Source organism: Hyperoodon ampullatus (assembly GCF_949752795.1).
Source record: "Hyperoodon ampullatus genome assembly, chromosome: 4".
In the NCBI taxonomy this organism is placed as follows: Eukaryota; Metazoa; Chordata; class Mammalia; order Artiodactyla; family Ziphiidae; genus Hyperoodon; species Hyperoodon ampullatus.
In genome coordinates, this window is record NC_136917.1 from 78,160,218 (window position 1) to 78,182,462 (window position 22,245).

At 37.0% G+C, this 22,245-nt stretch overlaps 1 protein-coding gene across 2 annotated transcripts in view; it reads left to right on the forward strand.

Moving 5' to 3' along the window:
• DTWD2 (DTW domain containing 2) overlaps positions 1-21,908 on the forward strand; it is a gene marked incomplete at both ends in the record, with an annotated part of 101,550 nt that extends 79,642 nt beyond the window's left edge. For both annotated transcript variants that reach the window (XM_079703011.1, XM_079703012.1), the window contains 2 exons: positions 15,787-15,915; positions 21,738-21,908. In XM_079703011.1, coding sequence (XP_079559137.1) covers positions 15,787-15,915; positions 21,738-21,908 — 300 coding nt within the window. The remainder of the gene's footprint in view (positions 1-15,786; positions 15,916-21,737) is intronic.
• Positions 21,909-22,245: the final 337 nt, after the last annotated feature.

Here is a 22,245-nt window from a genome sequence, read left to right on the forward strand (position 1 = left end):
CTTTAATCCATTTTGAGCTTATTTTTGTGTATGGTGTTAGGGAGTGATCGAATCTCATACTTTTACATGTCCCTGTCCAGTTTTCCCAACACCACTTATTGAAGAGACTGTCCTTTCTCCACTGTACATTCCTGCCTCCTTTATCAAAGATAAGGTGACCATATGTCCGTGGGTTTATCTCTGGGCTTTCTATCCTGTTCCATTGATCTATCTTTCTGTTTCTGTGCCAGTACCATACTGTCTTGATTACTGCAGCTTTGTAGTATAGTCTGAAGTCAGGGAGCCTGATTCCTCCAGCTCCATTTTTCGTTCTCAAGATTGCTTTGGCTATTCGGGGTCTTTTGTGTTTCCATACAAATTGTGAAATTTTTTGTTCTAGTTCTGTGAAAAATGCCAGTGGTATTTTGATAGGGATTGCATTGAATCTGTAGATTGCTTTGGGTAGTAGAGTCATTTTCACAATGTTGATTCTTCCAATCCAAGAACATGGTACATCTCTCCATCTATTTGTATCATCTTTAATTTCTTTCATCAGTGTCTTATAATTTTCTGCATACAGGTCTTTTGTCTCCTTAGGTAGGTTTATTCCTAGATATTTTATTCTTTTTGTTGCAATGGTAAATGGGAGTGTTTCCTTGATTTCACTTTCAGATTTTTCATCATTAGTATATAGGAATGCCAGAGATTTCTGTGCATTAATTTTGTATCCTGCAACTTTACCAAATTCATTGATTAGCTCTAGTAGTTTTCTGGTAGCATCTTTAGGATTCTCTATGTATAGTATCATGTCATCTGCAAACAGTGACAGCTTTACTTCTTCTTTTCCAATTTGGATTCCTTTTATTTGCTTTTCTTCTCTGATTGCTGTGGCTAAAACTTCCAAAACTATGTTGAATAAGAGTGGTGAGAGTGGGCAACCTTGTCTTGTTCCTGATCTTAGTGGAAATGGTTTCAGTTTTTCACCATTGAGGACGATGCTGGCTGTGGGTTTGTCATATATGGCCTTTATTATGTTGAGGAAAGTTCCCTCTATGCCTACTTTCTGCAGGGTTTTTATCATGAATGGGTGTTGAATTTTGTCGAAAGCTTTCTCTGCATCTATTGAGATGATCATATGGTTTTTCTCCTTCAATTTGTTAATATGGTGTATCACGTTGATTGATTTGCGTATATTGAAGAATCCTTGCATTCCTGGGATAAACCCCACTTGATCATGGTGTATGATCCTTTTAATGTGCTGTTGGATTCTGTTTGCTAGTATTTTGTTGAGGATTTTTGCATCTATGTTCATCAGTGATATTGGCCTGTAGTTTTCTTTCTTTGTGACATCCTTGTCTGGTTTTGGTATCAAGGTGATGGTGGCCTCGTAGAATGAGTTTGGGAGTGTTCCTCCCTCTGCTATATTTTGGAAGAGTTTGAGAAGGATAGGCGTTAGCTCTTCTCTAAATGCTTGATAGAATTCGCCTGTGAAGCCATCTGGTCCTGGGCTTTTGTTTGTTGGAAGATTTTTTATCACAGTTTCAATTTCAGTGCTTGTGATTGGTCTGTTCATATGTTCTATTTCTTCCTGATTCAGTCTTGGCAGGTTGTGCATTTCTAAGAATTTGTCCATTTCTTCCAGGTTGTCCATTTTATTGGCATAGAGTTGCTTATAGTAATCTCTCACGATCTTTTGTATTTCTGCAGTGTCAGTTGTTACTTCTCCTTTTTCATTTCTAATTCTATTGATTTGAGTCTTCTCCCTTTTTTTCTTGATGAGTCTGGCTAATGGTTTATCAATTTTGTTTATCTTCTCAAAGAACCAGCTTTTAGTTTTATTGATCTTTGCTATTGTTTCCTTCATTTCTTTTTCATTTATTTCTGATCTGATTTTTATGATTTCTTTCCTTCTGCTAACTTTGGGATGTTTTTGTTCTTCTTTCTCTAATTGCTTTAGGTGCAAGGTTAGGTTGTTTAGTCGAGATATTTCCTGTTTCTTAAGGTGGGATTGTATTGCTATAAACTTCCCTCTTAGAACTGCTTTTGCTGCATCCCATAGGTTTTGGGTCGTCGTGTCTCCATTGTCATTTGTTTCTAGGTATTTTTTTATTTCCTCTTTGATTTCTTCAGTGATCACTTCGTTATTAAGTAATGTATTGTTTAGCCTCCATGTGTTTGTATTTTTTATAGCTCTTTTCCTGTAATTGATATCTAGTCTCATAGCATTGTGGTCGGAAAAGATACTTGATACAATTTCAATTTTCTTAAATTTACCAAGGCTTGATTTGTGACCCAAGATATGATCTATCCTGGAGAATGTTCCATGAGCACTTGAGAAAAATGTGTATTCTGTTGTTTTTGGGTGGAATGTCCTATAAATATCAATTAAGTCCATCTTGTTTAATGTATCATTTAAAGCTTGTGTTTCCTTATTTATTTTCATTTTGGATGATCTGTCCATTGGTGAAAGTGGGGTGTTAAAGTCCCCTACTATGATTGTGTTACTGTCGATTTCTCCTTTTATGGCTGTTAGTGTTTGCCTTATGTATTGAGGTGCTCCTATGTTGGGTGCATAAATATTTACAATTGTTATATCTTCTTCTTGGATCGATCCCTTGATCATTATGTAGTGTCCTTCTTTGTCTCTTCTAGTAGTCTTTATTTTAAAGTCTATTTTGTCTGATATGAGAATTGCTACTCCAGCTTTCTTTTGGTTTCCATTTGCATGGAATATCTTTTTCCATCCCCTTACTTTCAGTCTGTATGTGTCTCTAGGTCTGAAGTGGGTCTCTTGTAGACAGCATATATATGGGTCTTGTTTTTGTATCCATTCAGCCAATCTGTGTCTTTTGGTGGGAGCGTTTAGTCCATTTACATTTAAGGTAATTATCGATATGTATGTTCCTATTCCCATTTTCTTAATTGTTTTGGGTTCGTTATTGTAGGTCTTTTCCTTCTGTTGTGTTTCTTGCCTAGAGAAGTTCCTTTAGCATTTGTTGTAAAGCTGGTTTGGTGGTGCTGAACTCTCTCAGCTTTTGCTTGTCTGTAAACGTTTTAATTTCTCCATCAAATCTGAATGAGATCCTTGCTGGGTAGAGTAATCTTGGTTGCAGGTTTCTCTCCTTCATCACTTTAATTATGTCCTGCCACTCCCTTCTGGCTTGTAGAGTTTCTGCTGAGAGATCAGCTGTTATCCTGATGGGGATTCCCTTGTGTGTTATTTGTTGTTTTTGCCTTGCTGCTTTTAATATGATTTCTTTGTGTTTAATTTTTGACAGTTTGATTAATATGTGTCTTGGCGTATTTCTCCTTGGATTTATTCTGTATGGGACTCTCTGTGCTTCTTGGACTTGATTAACTATTTCCTTTCCCATATTAGGGAAGTTTTCAACTATAATCTCTTCAAATATTTTCTCAGTCCCTTTCTTTTTCTCTTCTTCTTCTGGAACCCCTATAATTCGAATGTTGGTGCGTTTAATGTTGTCCCAGAGGTCTCTGATATTGTCCTCTGTTCTTTTCATTCTTTTCTCTTTATTTTGGTCTGCATTAGTTATTTCCACTATTTTATCTTCCACCTCACTTATCCGTTCTTCTGCCTCAGTTATTCTGCTATTGATCCCATCTAGAGTATTTTTCATTTCATTTATTGTGTTTTTAATCGATGCTTGATTCATCTTTAGTTCTACTAGGTCCTTGTTAACTGTTTCTTGCATTTTGTCTATTCTATTTCCAAGATTTTGGATCATCTTTACTATCATTATTCTGAATTCTTTTTCAGATAGACTGCCTATTACCTCTTCATTTGTTAGGTCTGGTGGGTTTTTATCTTGCTCCTTCTCCTGCTGTGTGTTTTTCTGTCTTCTCATTTTGCTTATGTTACTGTGTTTGGGGTCTCCTTTTTGCCGGCTGCAGGTTCGTAGTTCCTGTTGTTTTTGGTGTCTGTCCCCAGTGGCTAAGGTTGGTTTAGTGGGTTGTGTAGGTTTCCTGGTCGAGGGGACTAGTGCCTGTGTTCTGGTGGATGAGGCTGGATCTTGTCTTTCTGGTGGGCAGGTCCACGTCTGGTGGTGTGTTTTGGGGTGTCTGCAGACTTTTTATGATTTTAGGCCACCTCTCTGCTAATGGGTGGCGTTGTGTTCCTGTCTTGCTAGTTGTTTGGCATAGGGTGTCCAGCACTGTAGCTTGCTGGTCGTTGAGTGAAGCTGGGTGCTGGTGTTGAGATGGAGATCTCTGGAAGATTTTCGCGTTTGATATTATGTGGAGCTGGGAGGTCTCTTGTGGACCAGTGTCCTGAAGTTGGCTCTCCCACCTCAGAGGCACAGTACTGACTCCTGGCTCCTCAATTTGGGATGATTTGTTGTCTATTCATGTATTCCACAGATGCAGGGTACATCAAGTTGATTGTGGAGCTTTAATCCGCTGCTTCTGAGGCTGCTGGGAGAGGTTTCCCTTTCTCTTCTTTGTTCTCACAGCTCCCGGGTCTCAGCTTTGGATTTGGCCCCGCCTCTGCGTGTAGGTCGCCGGAGGGCGTCTGTTCTTCGCTCAGACAGGAAAGGGTTAAAGGAGCAGCCTCTTCGGGAACTCTGGCTCACTCAGGCCGGGCGGGAGGGAGGGGCACGGAGTGCGGGGCGAGCCTGCAGCGGCAGAGGTCGGCGTGACGTTGCACCAGCCCGAGGCGCGCCGTGCGTTCTCCCAGGGAAGCCGCCCCTGGATCCCGGGACCCCGGCAGTGGCGGGCTGCTCAGGCTCCCGGAAGGGCGGTGTGGACAGTGACCTGCGCTCGCACACGGGCTTCTTGGCGGCGGCAGCAGCAGCCCCAGCGTCCCACGCCCGTCACTGGGCTCCGCGCTTTCAGTCGCGACTCGCGCCCGTCTGTGGAGCCCCTTTAAGCAGCGCTCTTAATCCCCTCTCCTCGCGCAGCAGGAAACCAAGAGGGAAGAACAAGTCTCTTGCCTCTTCGGCAGCTCCAGAGTTCTCCCGGACTCCCTCCCGGCCAGCTGTGGCACACTAGCCCCCTTCAGGCTGAGTTCTCGCCGCCAGCCCCAGTCCTCTCCCTGCGCTCTGACCGAAGCCTGAGCCTCAGCTTCCAGCGCCGCCCGCCCCGGCGGGCGAGCAGACAAGCCTCTCGGGCTGGTGAGTGCCGCTCGGCACCGATCCTCTGTGCGGGAATCTCTCCGCTTTGCCCTACCCAGGTATGTGGGGAGTTTCTTGCCTTTTGGGAGGTCTGGGGTCTTCTGCCAGCGTTCAGTAGGTGTTCTGTAGGAGTTGTTCCACGTGTAGCTGTATTTCTGGTGTATCCGTGAGGAGGAAGGTGATCTCCGCGTCTTACTCTTCCGCCATCTTACCCGGAAGTCCCTTCTAGATCCTTGTTAAACGTTTCTCCATTGTATTTCAAAGATTTTGGATCATGTTTACTGTCATTACTCTGAATTATTTTTCAGGTAGACTGCCTTTTTCCTTTTCATTTGTTTGGTTTGGTGCATTTTTACCTTGCTCTTTCATCTGCTGTGTGTTTCCCTGTCTTCTCACTTTGCTTAACTTACTGTGTTTGGGTCTCCTTTACGCAGACTGCAGGTTTGTAGTTCTCGTTGTTTTTGATGTCTGCCTCCAGTGGGTAAGGTTGGTTCAGTGGGTTGTTTAGGCTTCCTGGTGGAGAGGAGTGGTGCCTGTGTTCTGGTGGATGAGGCTGGATCTTGTCTTTCTGGTGGGCAGGTCCACGTCTGGTGGTGTGTTTTGGGGTGTCTGTGGCCTTATTATGATTTTAGGCAGCCTCTCTGCTAATGGGTGGGGGTTGTGTTCCTCTCTTGCTAGTTGTTTGCATAGGGTGTCCAGCACTGTAGCTTGCTGGTTGTTGAGTGGAGGTGGTCTTAGCATTGAGATGGAGATATCTGGGAGAGCTTTTGCCATTTGATGTTATGTTGACCCCAGAGGGCTCTGGTTGACCAATGTCCCGAACTCAGCTCTCCCACCTCAGAGGCTCAGGCCTGACACGTGTGCAGAGCACCAAGACCCTGTCAGCCACTCGGCTGCTAGTGTTTGAAGGTCTCTTGTGGAGGTGGGTGGTGGCTGTGGCTCACCGTGGGGACTAGGACACTGGCAGCAGAAGTTCTGCAAAGTACTCCTTGGCATGAGCCCTCCCAGAGTCCACCATTAGCCCCACCGAAGAGCCCATGCCAGTGTTTTGATTAACCATCTAATAGAATTTGCATTTAAATCACTTGAAAAGTGAATGATAAGCTTTGGGGAAATTAAGTTTTAATTTGAAATCAGAATCTTTTCCTACTGAATAGAAAAGAAATTCCTGTAATTTTTAAAGAATTATTTACCTTGTATTCTTTTCCCATATTATTTTTACTTTTCATTGCAGTTATCGGTCTTTCATCCCTTTTTTTGGGTGGTAATTTTTCAGCCTTATTTGTGTCACTAAAAACTAATTCACTTGTCAAATTCAGTATCTGACATTTATGCACATATTGTTCGTACTACAAAGTTGACAGAATTATGTTGTATTTCTGAGGGGAGTATATTATATCATTAATGGCTATTATGCAGGGTACTTTATGTTGTCCAAACTGTGTTTGAATGGATTTATTTAAGAAACGCCAGTTCACTTTTTGGATTTCACTAGCTCTATTAAATAGTCTAAGAAAATAATTAACAGACGTGGAGGCATCATGCACTCTGATTTCAAACTGTACTACAAAGCTGTAGTAATCAAAATAGTATCGTGCTGGCACAAAAACAGACACATAAATTAAAGAAACAGAATAGACAAGCCAGAAATAAACCCACACTTATATGGTCAATTAATCTATGACAGAGGGAGCAAAAATATACAATGGGGGTAAAGACAAACTCTTCAGTGAGTGATGTTGGGAAAACTGGACAGCTATGTGCAAAAGAACGAAACTTAAGCCACTGTCTTACACCATACATAAAAAATAAAGTCAAGTGGATTAAAGTCTAAATATAGGATCTGAAACCATAAAACTCCTAAATGAAAGCATAGGCAGTATGCTCTTTGACATAGGTCTCAACAATATTTTTTTGGATCTGTCTCCTTAAGCAAGAGCAACAAAAGCAAAAGTAAACAAGTGGGACTACATCAAACTGAAAATCTTTTGCATAGTGAAGGTAACTATCAACTGAATGAAAAGGCCCCTTACTGAATGGGAGAAGACATTTTCAAATGACAAGTTCAATAAGGGGTTAATACACAAAATATGTTAAAAATAACTCATACATCTCAATATCAAAAAACCCAAACAATTTAATTTAAAAATGAGCAGAGGACATGAATAGATATTTTTTCAAAGAAGACATACAAATAGCTAACAGGCACATGAAAAGATGTTCAACTTCTCTAGTCATCAGGGAAATGCAATCCAAACCAAAATGAAATAATTACCTCCCACCTTTCAGAGTGGCTATTGTCAAGAAGACAAGTAATAAAAAGTGTTGGCAGCATGTGGAGAAAAGGGAACCCTGGTACAATGTTGATAGGAATGTACATTGGTATGGATGCTGTGGAAAACAAAAAATTTAAAAATGGAACTGCCATATGGCTCAGCAATTTCACTTCTGGGTATTTAACTGAAAACAACAAAAGCACTAATTTAAAAAGATATATGCATACCAGTGTTCATTGTAACATTATTTACAATAGCCAAGATATGGAAACAACCTAATTGTCTGTGAAAAGATGAATGGATAAAGAATATGTGGTATATATACACAATGGAATATTACTTAACCATAAAAAGAACAAAATCTTGCCATTTGTGACAAAATGGATGGACCTAGAGGGTATTATGCTAAGTGAAATAAGACAGAGAAAGACCAATACTGTATGATATCACTTAATAATTTTTATTTTCGGCCACTCTGTGTGGCTTGCGGGATCTTAGTTCCCCAAGCAGGGATTGAACCCGGGCCATAGCAGTGAAAGTGCTGAGTCCTAACCACTGGACCACCAGGGAATTCCCCTGTGTGAATCTAAAAAACAAAACAAACATAATAAAATAGAAACAGACTCATAGATACAGAGAACTAACTGGTGATTGCCAGAGGGGAGGTGGGTAAAGGGATTGGCAAAATAAGTGAAGAAGATTTAAGAGGTACAAACTTCCAGCTATGAAATAACAAAGTTATGGAGATATAATGTACAACATAGGGAATATTGTCAATAATATTGTAATAACTTTATATGGTGACAGATGTTAACTATCCTTATCCTGGTGATCATTTTGGTGTAAAATGATCAAAGGTAAAAAAAGGTATAAAAATATCAAATCACTATGTTGTACACCTGAAACTATTTAACATTGTAAGTTAATTATACTTCAATAAAAAAATTGTGATATTCTGCAACTCATAATTTCTTATCATTTAAGTATTCTGTACTCTGTATTCTTCAAAGGAACATAGCAACCTATTGTTAGCCAATTCTTTTTTATGTCCGTCTGCCAGTTTTACTGTCATAAAATCAATTAAACATTACAGATAAGTTACACATGTGCAGAGGTAGAAGAAGATGAGAAAATATATTGAAAATATTAGGCAGATAAAAGAGTCATGCAAGGTCATTCAAGAAATGAAAAAATTTCATTTTAAAAGTATTTTCAAAAATCATTATAAATTCTTGGTCTGTCTCTTCTGTGACATAGTGTTGTTTGGGAATGTTTTAAAGAAATATCAAAGATTTAGATATAAGATTCAGTACTTTGGGGATTATTGCACATTTTAATGATGCTTAGATCATGTACTTAAAAGGGCAAAAGAGTAAAATATGAATATTTTCCTTGTATATAAATTATATCTTTAATGAAAGTATTTCTGCCTTTTTCAGGATTCTTACTGTTAGGAATATTTTATTTATCTGGCAATGTAACTTGTTCTCTGTTATTCAGTGAAACTCTTTTCTGGTTCTTTCTCCTGCTTCTAAGACTGCTTTTTCTCTACCTGTTCAATAGCTTTTCTTCTTCCATCCTGTAAAATTTGACATTCTTCTGGCTCTAAGTTTTATCTTATCCCACACTCTTGGTCAGGCTACTCATCTGGCTTTATTGGGGTAAAGCTGAGTTGCTTCACACTTATTCATTAGATTGTGAAGAAAGCATTGTAAATCATCACTAGCACTATCCAGGTTAACATCAGTAGCATCAGTACCACCCTCATCAACATCTTTACCTGTATTGCCTGCTTACTGTATGGCAGGCATTGCTGAGCACTTCACATATATTAGCATCTTAAAGCACAGTCATTCTTTAAGGTTGTTAATGTTTTAGGCTCTGAGAGTTTAAATCTTGTTTGAGGTCATGCTACTATTATGTAGAGTTAAATTTAAATAAGTCTAATTTCCTTTCTTATGCTTTTAGTTGCTGTGCTTTTCTGTCTCCCAATTCATGCACATTATTTTAATTCAAGGTTATAGAAAAGTGTTGTTAATAAAGAGTGTACAATTTAACTCAGTAAATTTTAAAATAAAAGTTTTATGTGACAAAATGAACTTATGAAGTAATTGTATAATGTGTGCTTTATTTCACACCTAGGCTAATTTATGATTTATTTTCCAATAGCTGTTTATGAAGCCATGACAGCTTTTGAAATGAGTAGAAATGATAATTGTTAAATGAAATTTATCTTTGGTGAGAAACTGTTTCACTAGCAAGACATTATAAAATTGGTTATTACTTAGGTGAGACTAGTAAATCAATTTCTAATATCCTAAATCAGTTTCTGTTCTAAGTTTCCTAATAAAGGATATAAATTGATGTAAGCCCAGTATGAATAAATGCGTACATGTAGACATGCTTAGTTTGGACAATTTCAATTTCAGGAGATATCACAAAAGTTAGTTTCTATAGCATTATTCAACAGAGACTCATCTCCATTAAGTATTGCTGAGAAAAATAGCAGCAGAAAGTAATGCCAAGACGTGTAATCTATAGTCACATTCTTCTTTCTGGCTTGTTTACTGGTGTAATGTTTTGTTAATTTACTGAAATCACCCTGAAGTTATTGTAGCCAATAATGTTTTTTTCTTTAAAATTTTTTGGCTGTGTTGGGTCTTCGTTGCTGCGTGCGGTCTTTCTCTAGTTGCAGCGAGTGGGGGCTACTCTTTGTTGTGGTGTGCGGGCTTCTCATTGCAGTGACTTCTCTTGTTGTGCAGCGTGGGCTCTAGGTGCGCGGGCTTCAGTAGTTGTGGCACGTGGACTCAGTAGTTGTGGTTCGCGGGCTCCAGGGCACAGGCTCAGTAGTTGTGACACACAGACTTAGTTGCTCTGCAGCATGTGGGATCTTCCCGGACCAGGGCTCGAACCCGTGTCCTCTGCATTGGCAGGCAGATTCTTTTTTTTTTCTTCTTCTTCTTTTTTTTTTTAATTGGAGTATAATTGCTTTACAATGGTGTGTTAGTTTCTCCTTTATAACAAAGTGAATCAGTTATACATATACATATGTTCCCATATCTCTTCCCTCTTGTGTCTCCCTCCCTCCCACCCTCCCTATCCCACCCCTCTAGGTGGTCACAAAGCACCGAGCTGATCTCCCAGCAGGCAGATTCTTAACCACTGCCACCAGGGATGGTAGCCAATAATCTTAAGGAATTTTTGTTTTCATGCCTCTATTCTTTTTTTTTTTTTTAAGAGGAAGCTTAAAAACTCATAAAACTTTTTTTTATTTGAGAAATTATTATATTTCAATATTATTTTAAACTTTAGTTCTGTCATTCTAAACTTTTTAAAAGAATAATTATGCCTGAGAACATGGAGATTAATATTTGACTTATAAAGATAACTTCCAATTCTGTGATCTCATGAATCTATGTGTGTTTACTTTCCTTCTCTAGATATTTCCATACCCATAGTTCTCAGTGACTTCAGATATGCACTACTTGGAGTTATGTGAAAAACAGTGGTAGATTAAATATTTTTATTAGTAGGAAAAAACACTAGTCAAGATATTTGATTAAATATGTCACTCAACAGAATTTCAATTTTGTATCATTATTTAGATTTGCTTAAATTTGAAATTTGTAAGTGCTTAATTTTTAGGCTTCTGAATTGTATGTTTGCATTTTTAACATCAAAGTTTTTGTGTGTTGGAAAAGCAATGTGTAACTTTAATTATCATTTTAATGTGTAAGAAAGTACTAAATTTTAAACCCAATGTGTTCCACAAGTTCTTTGGTAATTTTGGAATTGTGCTTTACCATAGAAACTGTTATGAAATGAAGTTTCTCAGGTCAACTCAGAAAAAAAAATTTAAACAATAATGTGTTTTGGAAGTAGCACGATATTATCATTTTATCTATAACTAATGCCCCCTTTAACCTTATTTTTATCAAATTTTCTGAGTTTCAACATTAATCCTGGAATCTTAACTTTCTGTAAAAACTTTACAGGCTTCATAGTATGGGAAGATGGGAGCAAGACATAGATATTGATATTTGTGAGAAACTTTCATTCTTGAGAAGACTCCTCTCCCTATATCACTTTTTTTTTTTACACTGTGTTCACGAGAACCCTAAAATTATTCAGGAGTCCCTCAGCCTTGCTTTCCAGCAGAATAGCTTTGTTTTATTTGTTTTGTATAAATATGTATGTATGTATGTATTTTGTATGTATTTTGGGATTTGCCTAAGAATTCATCCATTTAATTATTAGCCTAGTTATGAAGAGCTCAAGCTCTCAAAGAAGACTATAAATTTATTTATCTGCTTTACCATGATTGATTTTGGAACCTTGGGTTAGTTACTTCACCTCTCTGTACTTTGGTTTCCTCATCTGTAAAATGGAGATAATAATACTTACTTCATAGGGTCTTTGCAAGAATTAAATGAGACAATATATGTATATTTTCTAGAATAGCACTTAGTGTCCAAGTGCATGATACTTTGCATATAAGTGGTTAAGTCTCTGTTCAAACTGGCAACTGTCTGATGCCAAAGCTGGACTCTTATCACTATTAGATCATAGTGTTGAACTAAACCGAGGAAATGAAAGGAATGAAGTGGATTGAGGGATTGGGGCTAGAAGAAAAGATTTAGTACCTCTCCTTCAAAGGGCAGCTCATAAGCTCAGATACTGATTCTTGTTTGTGAAAGAGCATAGAAAAAAGGGTGCTTCAGAAAGGAGGGTTTTTATGTGTGTCTTCCACTGGTAAGGAATTCAGAATGTTAGTAAAAAGAGGTTTATTTTAGCTTGTTCTAGACTAGGGTTGTTTCAGAAAGCCTGCAAAATAGATTGATTTTCCTAGAAACCTTTAAGGAAGCTGATCAACTGATCAGAATGTCTTGTGACTCTTAATAATTAAGTGAGGAACACAACAGTTTTATGTAATGATGAAACTTGTCTTAAAAGAGCCTGAGAACAGATAACACGTAATCACCATCAAATTATAAAAATACAGCATTTGTTGGGGGGATGTGTGAAGATGATTAAAATTTTAATTTTGAGGTCTTTTTTAGTTTATTTTTCTTGACAAAAGAATTAACTATATTATAGTAAGTTATTTTGAAGACATATGTTATGCAAACATAAGCCATGGCATGTTAATCCTTTGGATATTTTTTTGAGTCCTAAAGGTCATTACTAAACCACTGAACATGCTATGACTTCCACACTTTTAATGACACAAATCACAAAAATAGCTAAAGGTCTATCTAGGAAGGAGACATTTGAAAAAACCCTTTTAAAAGGCATCTGAACGGTGATCATAGCTGTCAAACTGTTATCTGGTATTCTTATATATTAAATATATATTTAATATTTAATGGAAGAAAAGAAAAGAAGGCATTAACCACAAAAGAATTTTAAGGAATTCAAATTTTAGCCAATCCAGAAAATCAGTGGAAAAGATCTGAAGCTCAGTCTAGAAGTAAAATTTGGATGAGTTGGCTGTTTCTAAAATAGGAGTTATATTATAGGCTTACAACCTATACCAGTAGAATTCTAAACCAACCAATGATACTCCTGTTCCTAAAGAAGTCACATTAAGAGCACTCAGACAACTTCTACCCATGGAGAACCAACTTCCAAGAAGATCAAAATTATTGAAGCATTCTTTGCATCAGCATGGCTTCCAAAAATTGGAAATGAAGATTGTATATAATAATTATACATAATATATTAATAATGATATATAATTAATGTAGCATTAAAATTACATATACATTATATGATCTTGGGATTGATCACTAAAAAATAGGTTTTAATACCATCAGGTCCAGCTATCTGATTTTTATCCAGTGAGCAGGAACTGAGAAACTAAATGACTGAAATTAAGTGATTAATTATTGTCAACTGATATAATAATATTGGTCTTTCAATAGTTCCTCTTTCTACATACCATACTTTCATCATATGTTAATTTTTTTCATTTCTTATAATAGTTAATTTTGCCTTGGATTTTCTTGAACATTTATTCATGAAGGTGAGGCAGTTTCTGAAAAATTATTATGATGCTTGTGACTTCTCAAGAAGATGGATCAACAGGGTTTCTTTTTAGTCTTGCTCATTTACTCACTGAATTAAGTGTGTGATATAGCCCATAAGCATAAAAGGAGGTGCTGTGAGATCACATTAGCATGCTTTAATAACATGTATCCTAATAATATGACAGATCTTAGTTATATATACTCTTTTAATATACCCAGTTACTAGATAACTCCCAGAGAGATGATTTGTGAAGGATATTCTGAAGTCTTTTAACAAATGATATATTTCAAATTCTGTTTTCATACAGCCATGTGAGCCACAGTAAGAAATAATACACCCTCCCAAAATAACAAATTTCTTTTAAAAATCAAATTAACTCCAATAAACAAAATCCACTGTGAATTTTGCATGTTTTCCAAAGGTTTGTTTTAATCAGATGCTTGTTATAAATTCCTCCAGTGATGACTTGGAATTAAGTATTGAAAGCAGTATTTGTCTGTACTGTGTTCTACTAGTTGACCTGATGAAATATCAAAGCTTTTAGTAATTACAATTAATCAACATCATGAATTATTCTTACAGTTATTTAAACATAGGCTTTCTTTTATCATTATACATGTTTCTCAACCATTTTCTTCCATCTCTTTCTCTCCCTGCATCTATTTTTCATCTTGTCCATTGGTAGAAATGCAGAGTAATTTTAACATGATATCTAAAATATAATTAGTCAAATACGCTTTAAAGAATATATTCCAAAATCATATATAGGGCAATACATTCTATAGTGAATCTTTTATGGTGCCCACTTTGCTTCCCTCTCTCTCTCCCTCCCCCTTTCCCCCTCATCTCTTTTTGAGGAAGGAAAGGAAACAAGTTGTAGAGGATAATTTTTTGAGCAAAAAGCGATCAGAGTGGAAAAACCATATTTCCCATCACATATCCTTAAATGTGATTTTGATCAGAGTGTGGGCTTTATGAGTGTAAGATTACTTGAGTTTCATTTAATTAAAGTAGCAATCAAAGGGCCAAAATGCTGACATTCAGTTTTCTATTGCCTTTCTCATGTCTGACTCTATCTCAGCTAAAATATTATCTTGATGGAGAAAAGTATCTGTAGTATGCTACTTTTATCTAAAAAGAGGATATATATGTGTGTGTGTGTGTGTGTGTGTGTGTATGTGTGTGTATCTCTGTGTGTTTATATAGATTTCCACCCACACAGACATATGCTTATCAGTTTAAGAAATAATGGAAGAATAAACCAGAAAATAAAAAATCCCAATTGTCAATTCTCCAAAGTGATTAAACCATTTTCATTCCCACTTCAATGTATGAGAGTTTCATTTGCTCTATCCTCATTTGGTGGTGTTAGTCTTTTCGATTTTAACTGTTCTAATGAGTGTGAAATGTTATCTCCTTGTGATTTTATTTTATTTTATTTTTATTTATTTATTTTTGGCTGTGTTGGGTCTTCGTTGCTGCACATGGGCTTTCTCTAGTTGCGGTGAGCGGGGGCTACTCTTCATTGCGGTGCGAGGGCTTCTCATTGCGGTGGCTTCTCTTGTTGCAGAGCATGGGCTCTAGGTGCACGGGCTTCAGTAGCTGTGGCTCATGGGCTCTAGAGCGCAGGCTCAGTAGTTGTGGCGCATGGGCTTAGTTGCTCTGCGGCCGTGGGATCTTCCCGGACCAGGGCTCGAACCCATGTTCCCTGCATTGGCAGGTAGGTTCTCAACCACTGCGCCACCAGGGAAGCCCCTCATTGTGATTTTAATTTACATTAAATCATGTTGAGCCCTTTTACATGTACCTATTTGCTACTTGTATATCTCCTTTTGTGAAGTGTCTATTCACTCTTTTGCCCACTGGGAGGAGGTTATTAGTCTTTTTATTTTTGATTTGTAGGAATTTGTATATATTTTGAATACGTCTTCTTTGTCAGATGTGTAACTGTCCTCTTGCTTCTATTTAACAAAACAATAATAAAAGGATATTATGTATAGAAGATATTGATACATTTAATATTTATAAACTGGCAATTTTGGAAGGAAATTAGAGTAATTAGTATTTAAAATACAGACCTTAGGGACTTCCCTGGTGGCGCAGTGGTTGAGAGTCCACCTGTCGATGCAGGGGACCACGGGTTCGTGCCCTGGTCCGGGAGGATCCCACATGCCGCGGAGCGGCTGGGCCCGTGAGCCATGGCCGCTGATCCTGTGCATCCAGAGCCTGTGCTCCACAGCGGGAGAGGCCACAACAGTGAGAGGCCCGTGCACCGCAAAAAATAAATAAATAAAATAAAATAAAATAAAATACAGACCTTATATCTTTAAACTTAAAAGAAAAATTACATTCTATTCTGTTTTTGATTTCAGGTGCAATTAAAAACCAGCATTTCTAGTCAGTATGTAATTCGGGCGCAACCAACTAATAGGTGCCTTTCTACACTGGAGTGTGCAGCTGTTGCTCTTTCTATCTTGGAGAAAAATAATTACATACAAGAGGTATGTCTTTGGAAAATTATATAGTTTTTGAAAGTAGGAGTTTGGTTAGATTTTTGTCTAGAAAATTTAAAAATGCATAACTTGTTAAATTTGTAACTTAAGTGACAAGTAGACTATATCTGTGATAGAAATTTGTGCACTTTTATAACCTTCCTTTCCCCTCTGGTGTTTTTCTGTTAGTTTAACGTTCCAGATTGCATTATTTAAATATTCATTCTAAGCTGTGCAAACAGCATTTGTAATATGCTAAATCGTTTTTAAGTAGCATAATATTAAATATAGTTTTTTTGGCTAGATATGTCTTTCAGTAGTCTGTATTTCTGTTTTAGTATTTTGTGTTCTCTTGTACTAGACTTTTTTCTTTTTGTTTAAAAGAACATTTTACAGCAAGATTTTTTCCATTGTTGCTTTTATTCGAGGAGATATACCAACTTCCTGTTTATCTTATTAACCTTGCTTAGGGTATAAAAAGACATAATTATTTTTGAGAAAAAAGCCTACAGAATATGAAAAATTATAACCTGCAATCAACATTTTATTTAATTTCTATGAAAGCCTGATAATTTCATGTATAATTCATAATCATTAGTAAATAATAATGTTTCAGTGAGCTCACCAACATCTCAACCTTTTAGAACATGTAAAAAAACTTTACACTTACAACAAAAGAAAAAAATAGCAAACTAAATGGAGTTTTATAACTCCCTCCTCTAACACACACACACATGCACACACACACACACACAGGCACATGCACAAAGTATGCTCTTTCCTCCCTTCTTTCTGTCTCTCTCATTATACATCATGGTTTCTATTATAAAAGTGTGCCTTAGCCATGAGGGAAATTCCAATAATAGATAAAAGCTTAGGTCAGAGTAACTGGATAAGTGGATTAGTTACCAAGAAAAAGAACAAAAGACCTCCAGAGCAAGGGGAGTTAAAGAATGCCAGAAGAAGCATTGAATTGCCCTTTTCCTCTCCCCTACCCTAAGCCATGGTATGTGTCAGAGTTGGAGACTTTCTTCTTTTGAAAGAAGTAGGCTTTCATGAGTAGGCTATTTATGTGTGTATCTGTGTGACTAGACTTAGTTTGGGGTCTAGGCAATTTCTCTTTCTCTCTTTTGAGGGAAAAAATGTGTGAGGGATCCTAAATCCTTCCTCCAAATGACCAGGGAGTGTTCTCAGACTTTTTTTTCTCCCCTCTGACTTTATCACCTACTCCCATGTACCTTCCATCAATATAACACTTAATATACCCCTATACTTGTGTCTCTGTTTTGTTTATTAACCATCATCTGTGTATGTTCTTCAGCAGAAAACAACATTAGTTTTAGGTGTCTTAAAGGAAAGATGGAACCCAGGGCTGTTGTTTAAGCTTGCTTTCTGTACAGTCTCTGTATTTTCCTTTTTGTTGATGTAAAATCCCAGGATCAGCGAACATCAGACATAGGCCTCATTAAAAGTTTAAATCTTGAGGGAAAAATATAATGGTCTTTGGCTATAAATTAAAAATTTTTTTTTATTAGTTTCTGCTTTATAACAAAGTGAATCAGTCATACATATACATCTGTTCCCACATCCCTTCCCTCATGCATCTCCCTCCCTCCCACCCTCCCCATCCCACCCCTCCAGGCGGTCACAAAGCACCGAGCTGATCTCCCTGTGCTCTGCGGCTGCTTCCCACTATCTATCTACCTTACGTTTGGTAGTGTATATATGTCCATGCCTCTCTTTCGCTTTGTCACAGCTTACCCTTCCCCCTCCCCATATCCTCAAGTCCATTCTCAAGTAGGTCTGTGTCTTTATTCCCGTTTTACCCCTAGGTTCTTCATGACTTTTTTTTTTTTTTAATTCCATATATATGTGTTAGCATACGGTATTTGTCTTTCTCTTTCTGACTTACTTCACTCTGTATGACAGACTCTAGGTCTATCCACCTCATTACAAATAGCTCAGTTTCGTTTCTTTTTATGGCTGAGTAATATTCCATTGTCCTCTTCTTCTTTTGGTTTATAAAAATAATCTTCTATGGATTTATATTTATTATTCCCACAATTGGAATTGGATCTTTACTGCTTTCCTAAACAGAAGTTTTAATGTTGGTAACGGTGGTGTTTTAGTAGTAGTAGTTATAGTATAATAGGGCTAGGGTTTGGCACAGGGTTTGTACTACTCCTACTACTACAAATGCTGCTACTGCTCCCGCCTTTCCAGTTTTATAAGATATATTATTCTTGTATTAATTAATATACTGTCACAGCAGGAAACCTATCTTATGTTTTTAGTATAATATCTAACAACAGGCGAAGTTTAAGAGACAGAAGGGTATCAGGATCTATCATCTCTTCAGCTTTTGGAGCTTTTATTTTTTTCTATGGATCAAGTTGAACATAAAATCCCAAAGCAAAAGTGGGGTCCTAGAGTTCTCATTCTTTTTACTTTGGTCACCAGGAGTGGTTATACTACAGTGACCAGGAGTAGAAGAAGGATGTTTGATAATCAGACATGTGATTTGGGAGGTGCTGATAAGATGGTCACAGGAACATGAGCAGAAAAAAAGCATATGAAACATCCCAAGTTGCTTATTACATCTGGCAAACAATTAGCTTTCTTACTGGGGGAACACCAAGTCCAGCTTGTTTAAATCTAGCTACAATAAAAAAATTAGTACATTCTTCTGAACATCTGCTCTGAAATAGATGTTTTCTTTCCTTCCTGGGGAGGAAAGCTATAACATGCCTTTTCCCCCCAATAACCTTTTATTAGGGGCATCCTAATAAAACCTTAAGATGATGGGGAGAATAGTAATTTTTCAGCTGGCTTCATTCTGTAGAGGTAGGGCTCCTCAAAATAAAGAACTTGGCATAGAATAGCCTTCTTAGTCTGTTGATTCATTCTCTTCCTTTATTCTTGAGCAGTTTTCAGTCACTTGGAAATAGCATGATATGAGTTTTGAAGCAAGTTTGAGTTAAAACTTTATCACTTATCATCAGCAGTTTTTGCCAGAAGACAATTCATGTAATCTCTTTGTGTTTGTTTTCTTATCTGCAATATACAAAAAATAGTTACCTCATAATATTGTGAGAATCGAATGGGATAATGCATGTTAATTGCCTGACACCGGGCTCTCAAGAAGAGTTCATCTTTTTGCCTTTCCTCGCCTCTGATTCTTGTCTGATTGACAGAAAAATTGAACTGAAAGTTGGTGATTTTCATTTTGCCATTATAATATGTACCAGGGTTACTCATACCTTGGAAGCCTTATGAACTTTTATAACTAGACGTGGCAAAGCTTTGTGCTGTAACCTAAATGTCTTAGCTCTACTCATCACCAGTAGTTGTTAATAACGGTCTTTTGAAACTGTCACGTTGCGTCTATAGACAGAGGATTTACAGAACACTGATTTTCCCCCAAATAAACTTTTAGAAACTAATTTTGTAAGTAGAGGATTTTCTTTGTTCTTCTGAACCAGTAAACTTCTCATATAGCTTCACATTGCCCCAGATATAATGTTATGAATGTAGAGAGAAACATTATCATTTATTATCAATCAAGTTATATGCTAAGCACTTTAAATGTATCATGTAAGTGCACCATAATAATAACCTTATAAGGTGGACATAATATTCCTCACTTTACAGATGAAGAAAGCGAGGCAAAGAGAGGTTATTTAACTTATCTGGGAACACATAGCTAGTTAGTGATTGCATCAGTCACTTCAAACCCCAAAATCAGAATGGCATAACACACTGTCTGTACAGTGGGATTGCCAGGGGAACCGCTGCTAATTATAGTCACTTAGGGATCCAGGCTGATGGATGCACCATCTAGACCCATCACTCTACTTTTATGAAGGAAGGAATAGAGAGAGGTGGGGAATCATACACCACTTTTAAAGCATCTGCCCAGAGGTGACACACATTTGTGCTCACATTTCATTAACCAAGTCAAGTCATATGGCCATGCCTAACTTCAGAGGGGGCTAGAAAATGCAGTCTGATCATGTATCATGAAAGAGGACTGATGTATTTGTGAACAGCCCTAGTGACTACCCCAGATCTATCTCCAAAATTCATTGTCTTAATTACTCAGAAAATTGATAGAATCTTATCTTCAGGAAGTAAAAGTTGGAGGCCTTTAATCATAGGAGTATTAATACTCTTCTGTCTATGAAGAATCTAATAAATGTCATAAAATAGCAATTGTCTCAGTCTGTATATGGTCCAAGGTATGTTTCCTAGGTATGATGTTTCAGGATTCAATCACTTCCTTATGTTGACTCTGTAAAGTAATATATAGTCATTTCTATATTTCTTCTCTTGTTTGAAAAATTGAAGATACGGAAAGAAATTATGAGAACATACCTAAGAGACTCTCTACAATAATGTCAGGCAGAGCTTTTCCAAGATGTTTGTCTTTTTCTTACTGGTGTGTCTCAGTTAGGAGTTACATTTAGTTGCATGTAACAGAGCCCTTACTGCAGTGGTTGAGCCATATATGAGTTTATTTTTCTCCTGTAATAAGAAATGCTGAAGTTAGTAGTCTAGGGCTGGGAATGCAGCTGAAGAGGACATCAGAGACCCAGATTTCTTCTGTCTTTCTGTCCATCACTGTATGTATTTGGCTTTAATCTTCATGTTTATTGTCCTGTAGTCACATAGTGGTCATCCCACATGTAGCAATCATGTTCCAGGCAAGAAGAAAAGGCAAAAGCCTATGCCTGCTAGGTCTGTCCCAACCCAAGGCCTTCCACTTACATCTTGTTGGATAAACTGTCATTAGTCAATGTAATATTACTAGCTGGACACATTGCCACCTTGAATAAAATTTTAGATATTTTTTAATAAGGAAGAAAAGAATGGATATGGAGAAGCAACTACCAGTGACTGCCACATATTTGTAAGAGTTCATTGTAAGTTAAAGCTGTTAAGCCCTTTGCTGCCACTTTTGCTGTATATGTGGGGGAATATATTTTCACATAGACACTGTGAAATTTTTGTAGTTAAATCTATCTTTGTTTCTTTTATTTTCTTTTTAAACAATCTGCACCATCAAGTTTGTTATTTAAAAGTGTTAGATCAGGGATCTCAGGCCCAGGGAAAGACTCTGACTCAAATATGTTTAAAACACTGGCTTAATGTTGTTGTTTTTTTTTTCCTGATTTTTGAATTTGAATAACTTTAAGAAGGACATATGCACAGTTGTTTGACAACCTCCACCATTCTCTGTTACCTTATAGGTCCACCTAGGTCACATGTTTATGTTATATGTCTGGCCCTATAGGTATTTGCGTTTAGACAGGTATGTATACAGTTACAGTTATTTCAAATGCACCCACACCTGGTTATCTAACTTGTATGTGGGCCATGAAGTAGTGTGAGAGAATTAGTAAGCTTACCCATTGCTGCCATCATCCATTTGTTAGCAAGTAGCGGGAAGCTTGTGTTAGTCTGCGATTGAAAATGAATTAACTAATTTGTACCTAAATGTCTCTTTTATTCTGCTGTTACAGATGAGTTATTATAATGGCAACAATTTTTGTAGTGTTTGAATATATTAAAGTATAAAACTAAATTTGGACTTTATCACCTGTATGGAAAATTAGTATTTGTGTCTTACTGGAATTCCTTAGTGGTATGTAAGGTATGAATTTAAATAAATTATTTATTTAGAAGTTATCCTATATTTGAGTGCCTATTGCTTTTCATAGTTAAAAGCTAATAATAAAATAATAATCCCTGTTTCTAAAGAAAAAATTTAGATAGAATATCATGATTTGTCACACTTTTTTTTAGTATCTTTTTTTTTTTTATCTTAACAGACTTTGCTTCGCCCTCTTCAAGCTTTGTGCTCTTTCCAGCTTCAGCATGGTGCTCAAATTCGCCTCAGCAAGGAACACCTTCTGAAAAATGGATTATATCCTAAGCCGATGCCAAAGAACAAACGCAAACTCAGGAAAATGGAACTATTAATGAACAGCATTAAAATTTAGTACAGTTGTTCTTCTGGTGCTAGTTTTGGTGTCTTCAGCTGACAATAACAAGTTAACTTTTTATACATTTTAAGTCTGTGGGTTTTTGTCTAAAGAATGAGAGTTACATACTAAACTTACCCAGAAGAAGAAAGTAATCCAAATAGCCAAAAAACAAACAAACAAAATTCATTGATTCAGTGAAAAGCAAGATTTCTTACTGTATTTGTTTTTAAAATGTGCTTCTAATACATTTTTTCAAGTCAGTAATTTGAAATGTGATTAGTTGTTGAGCTGGGTTAGAAATACTTATTAATAAAAGGGAATGGAAGGAAATTGATGTGCCTGACTGGTTCAG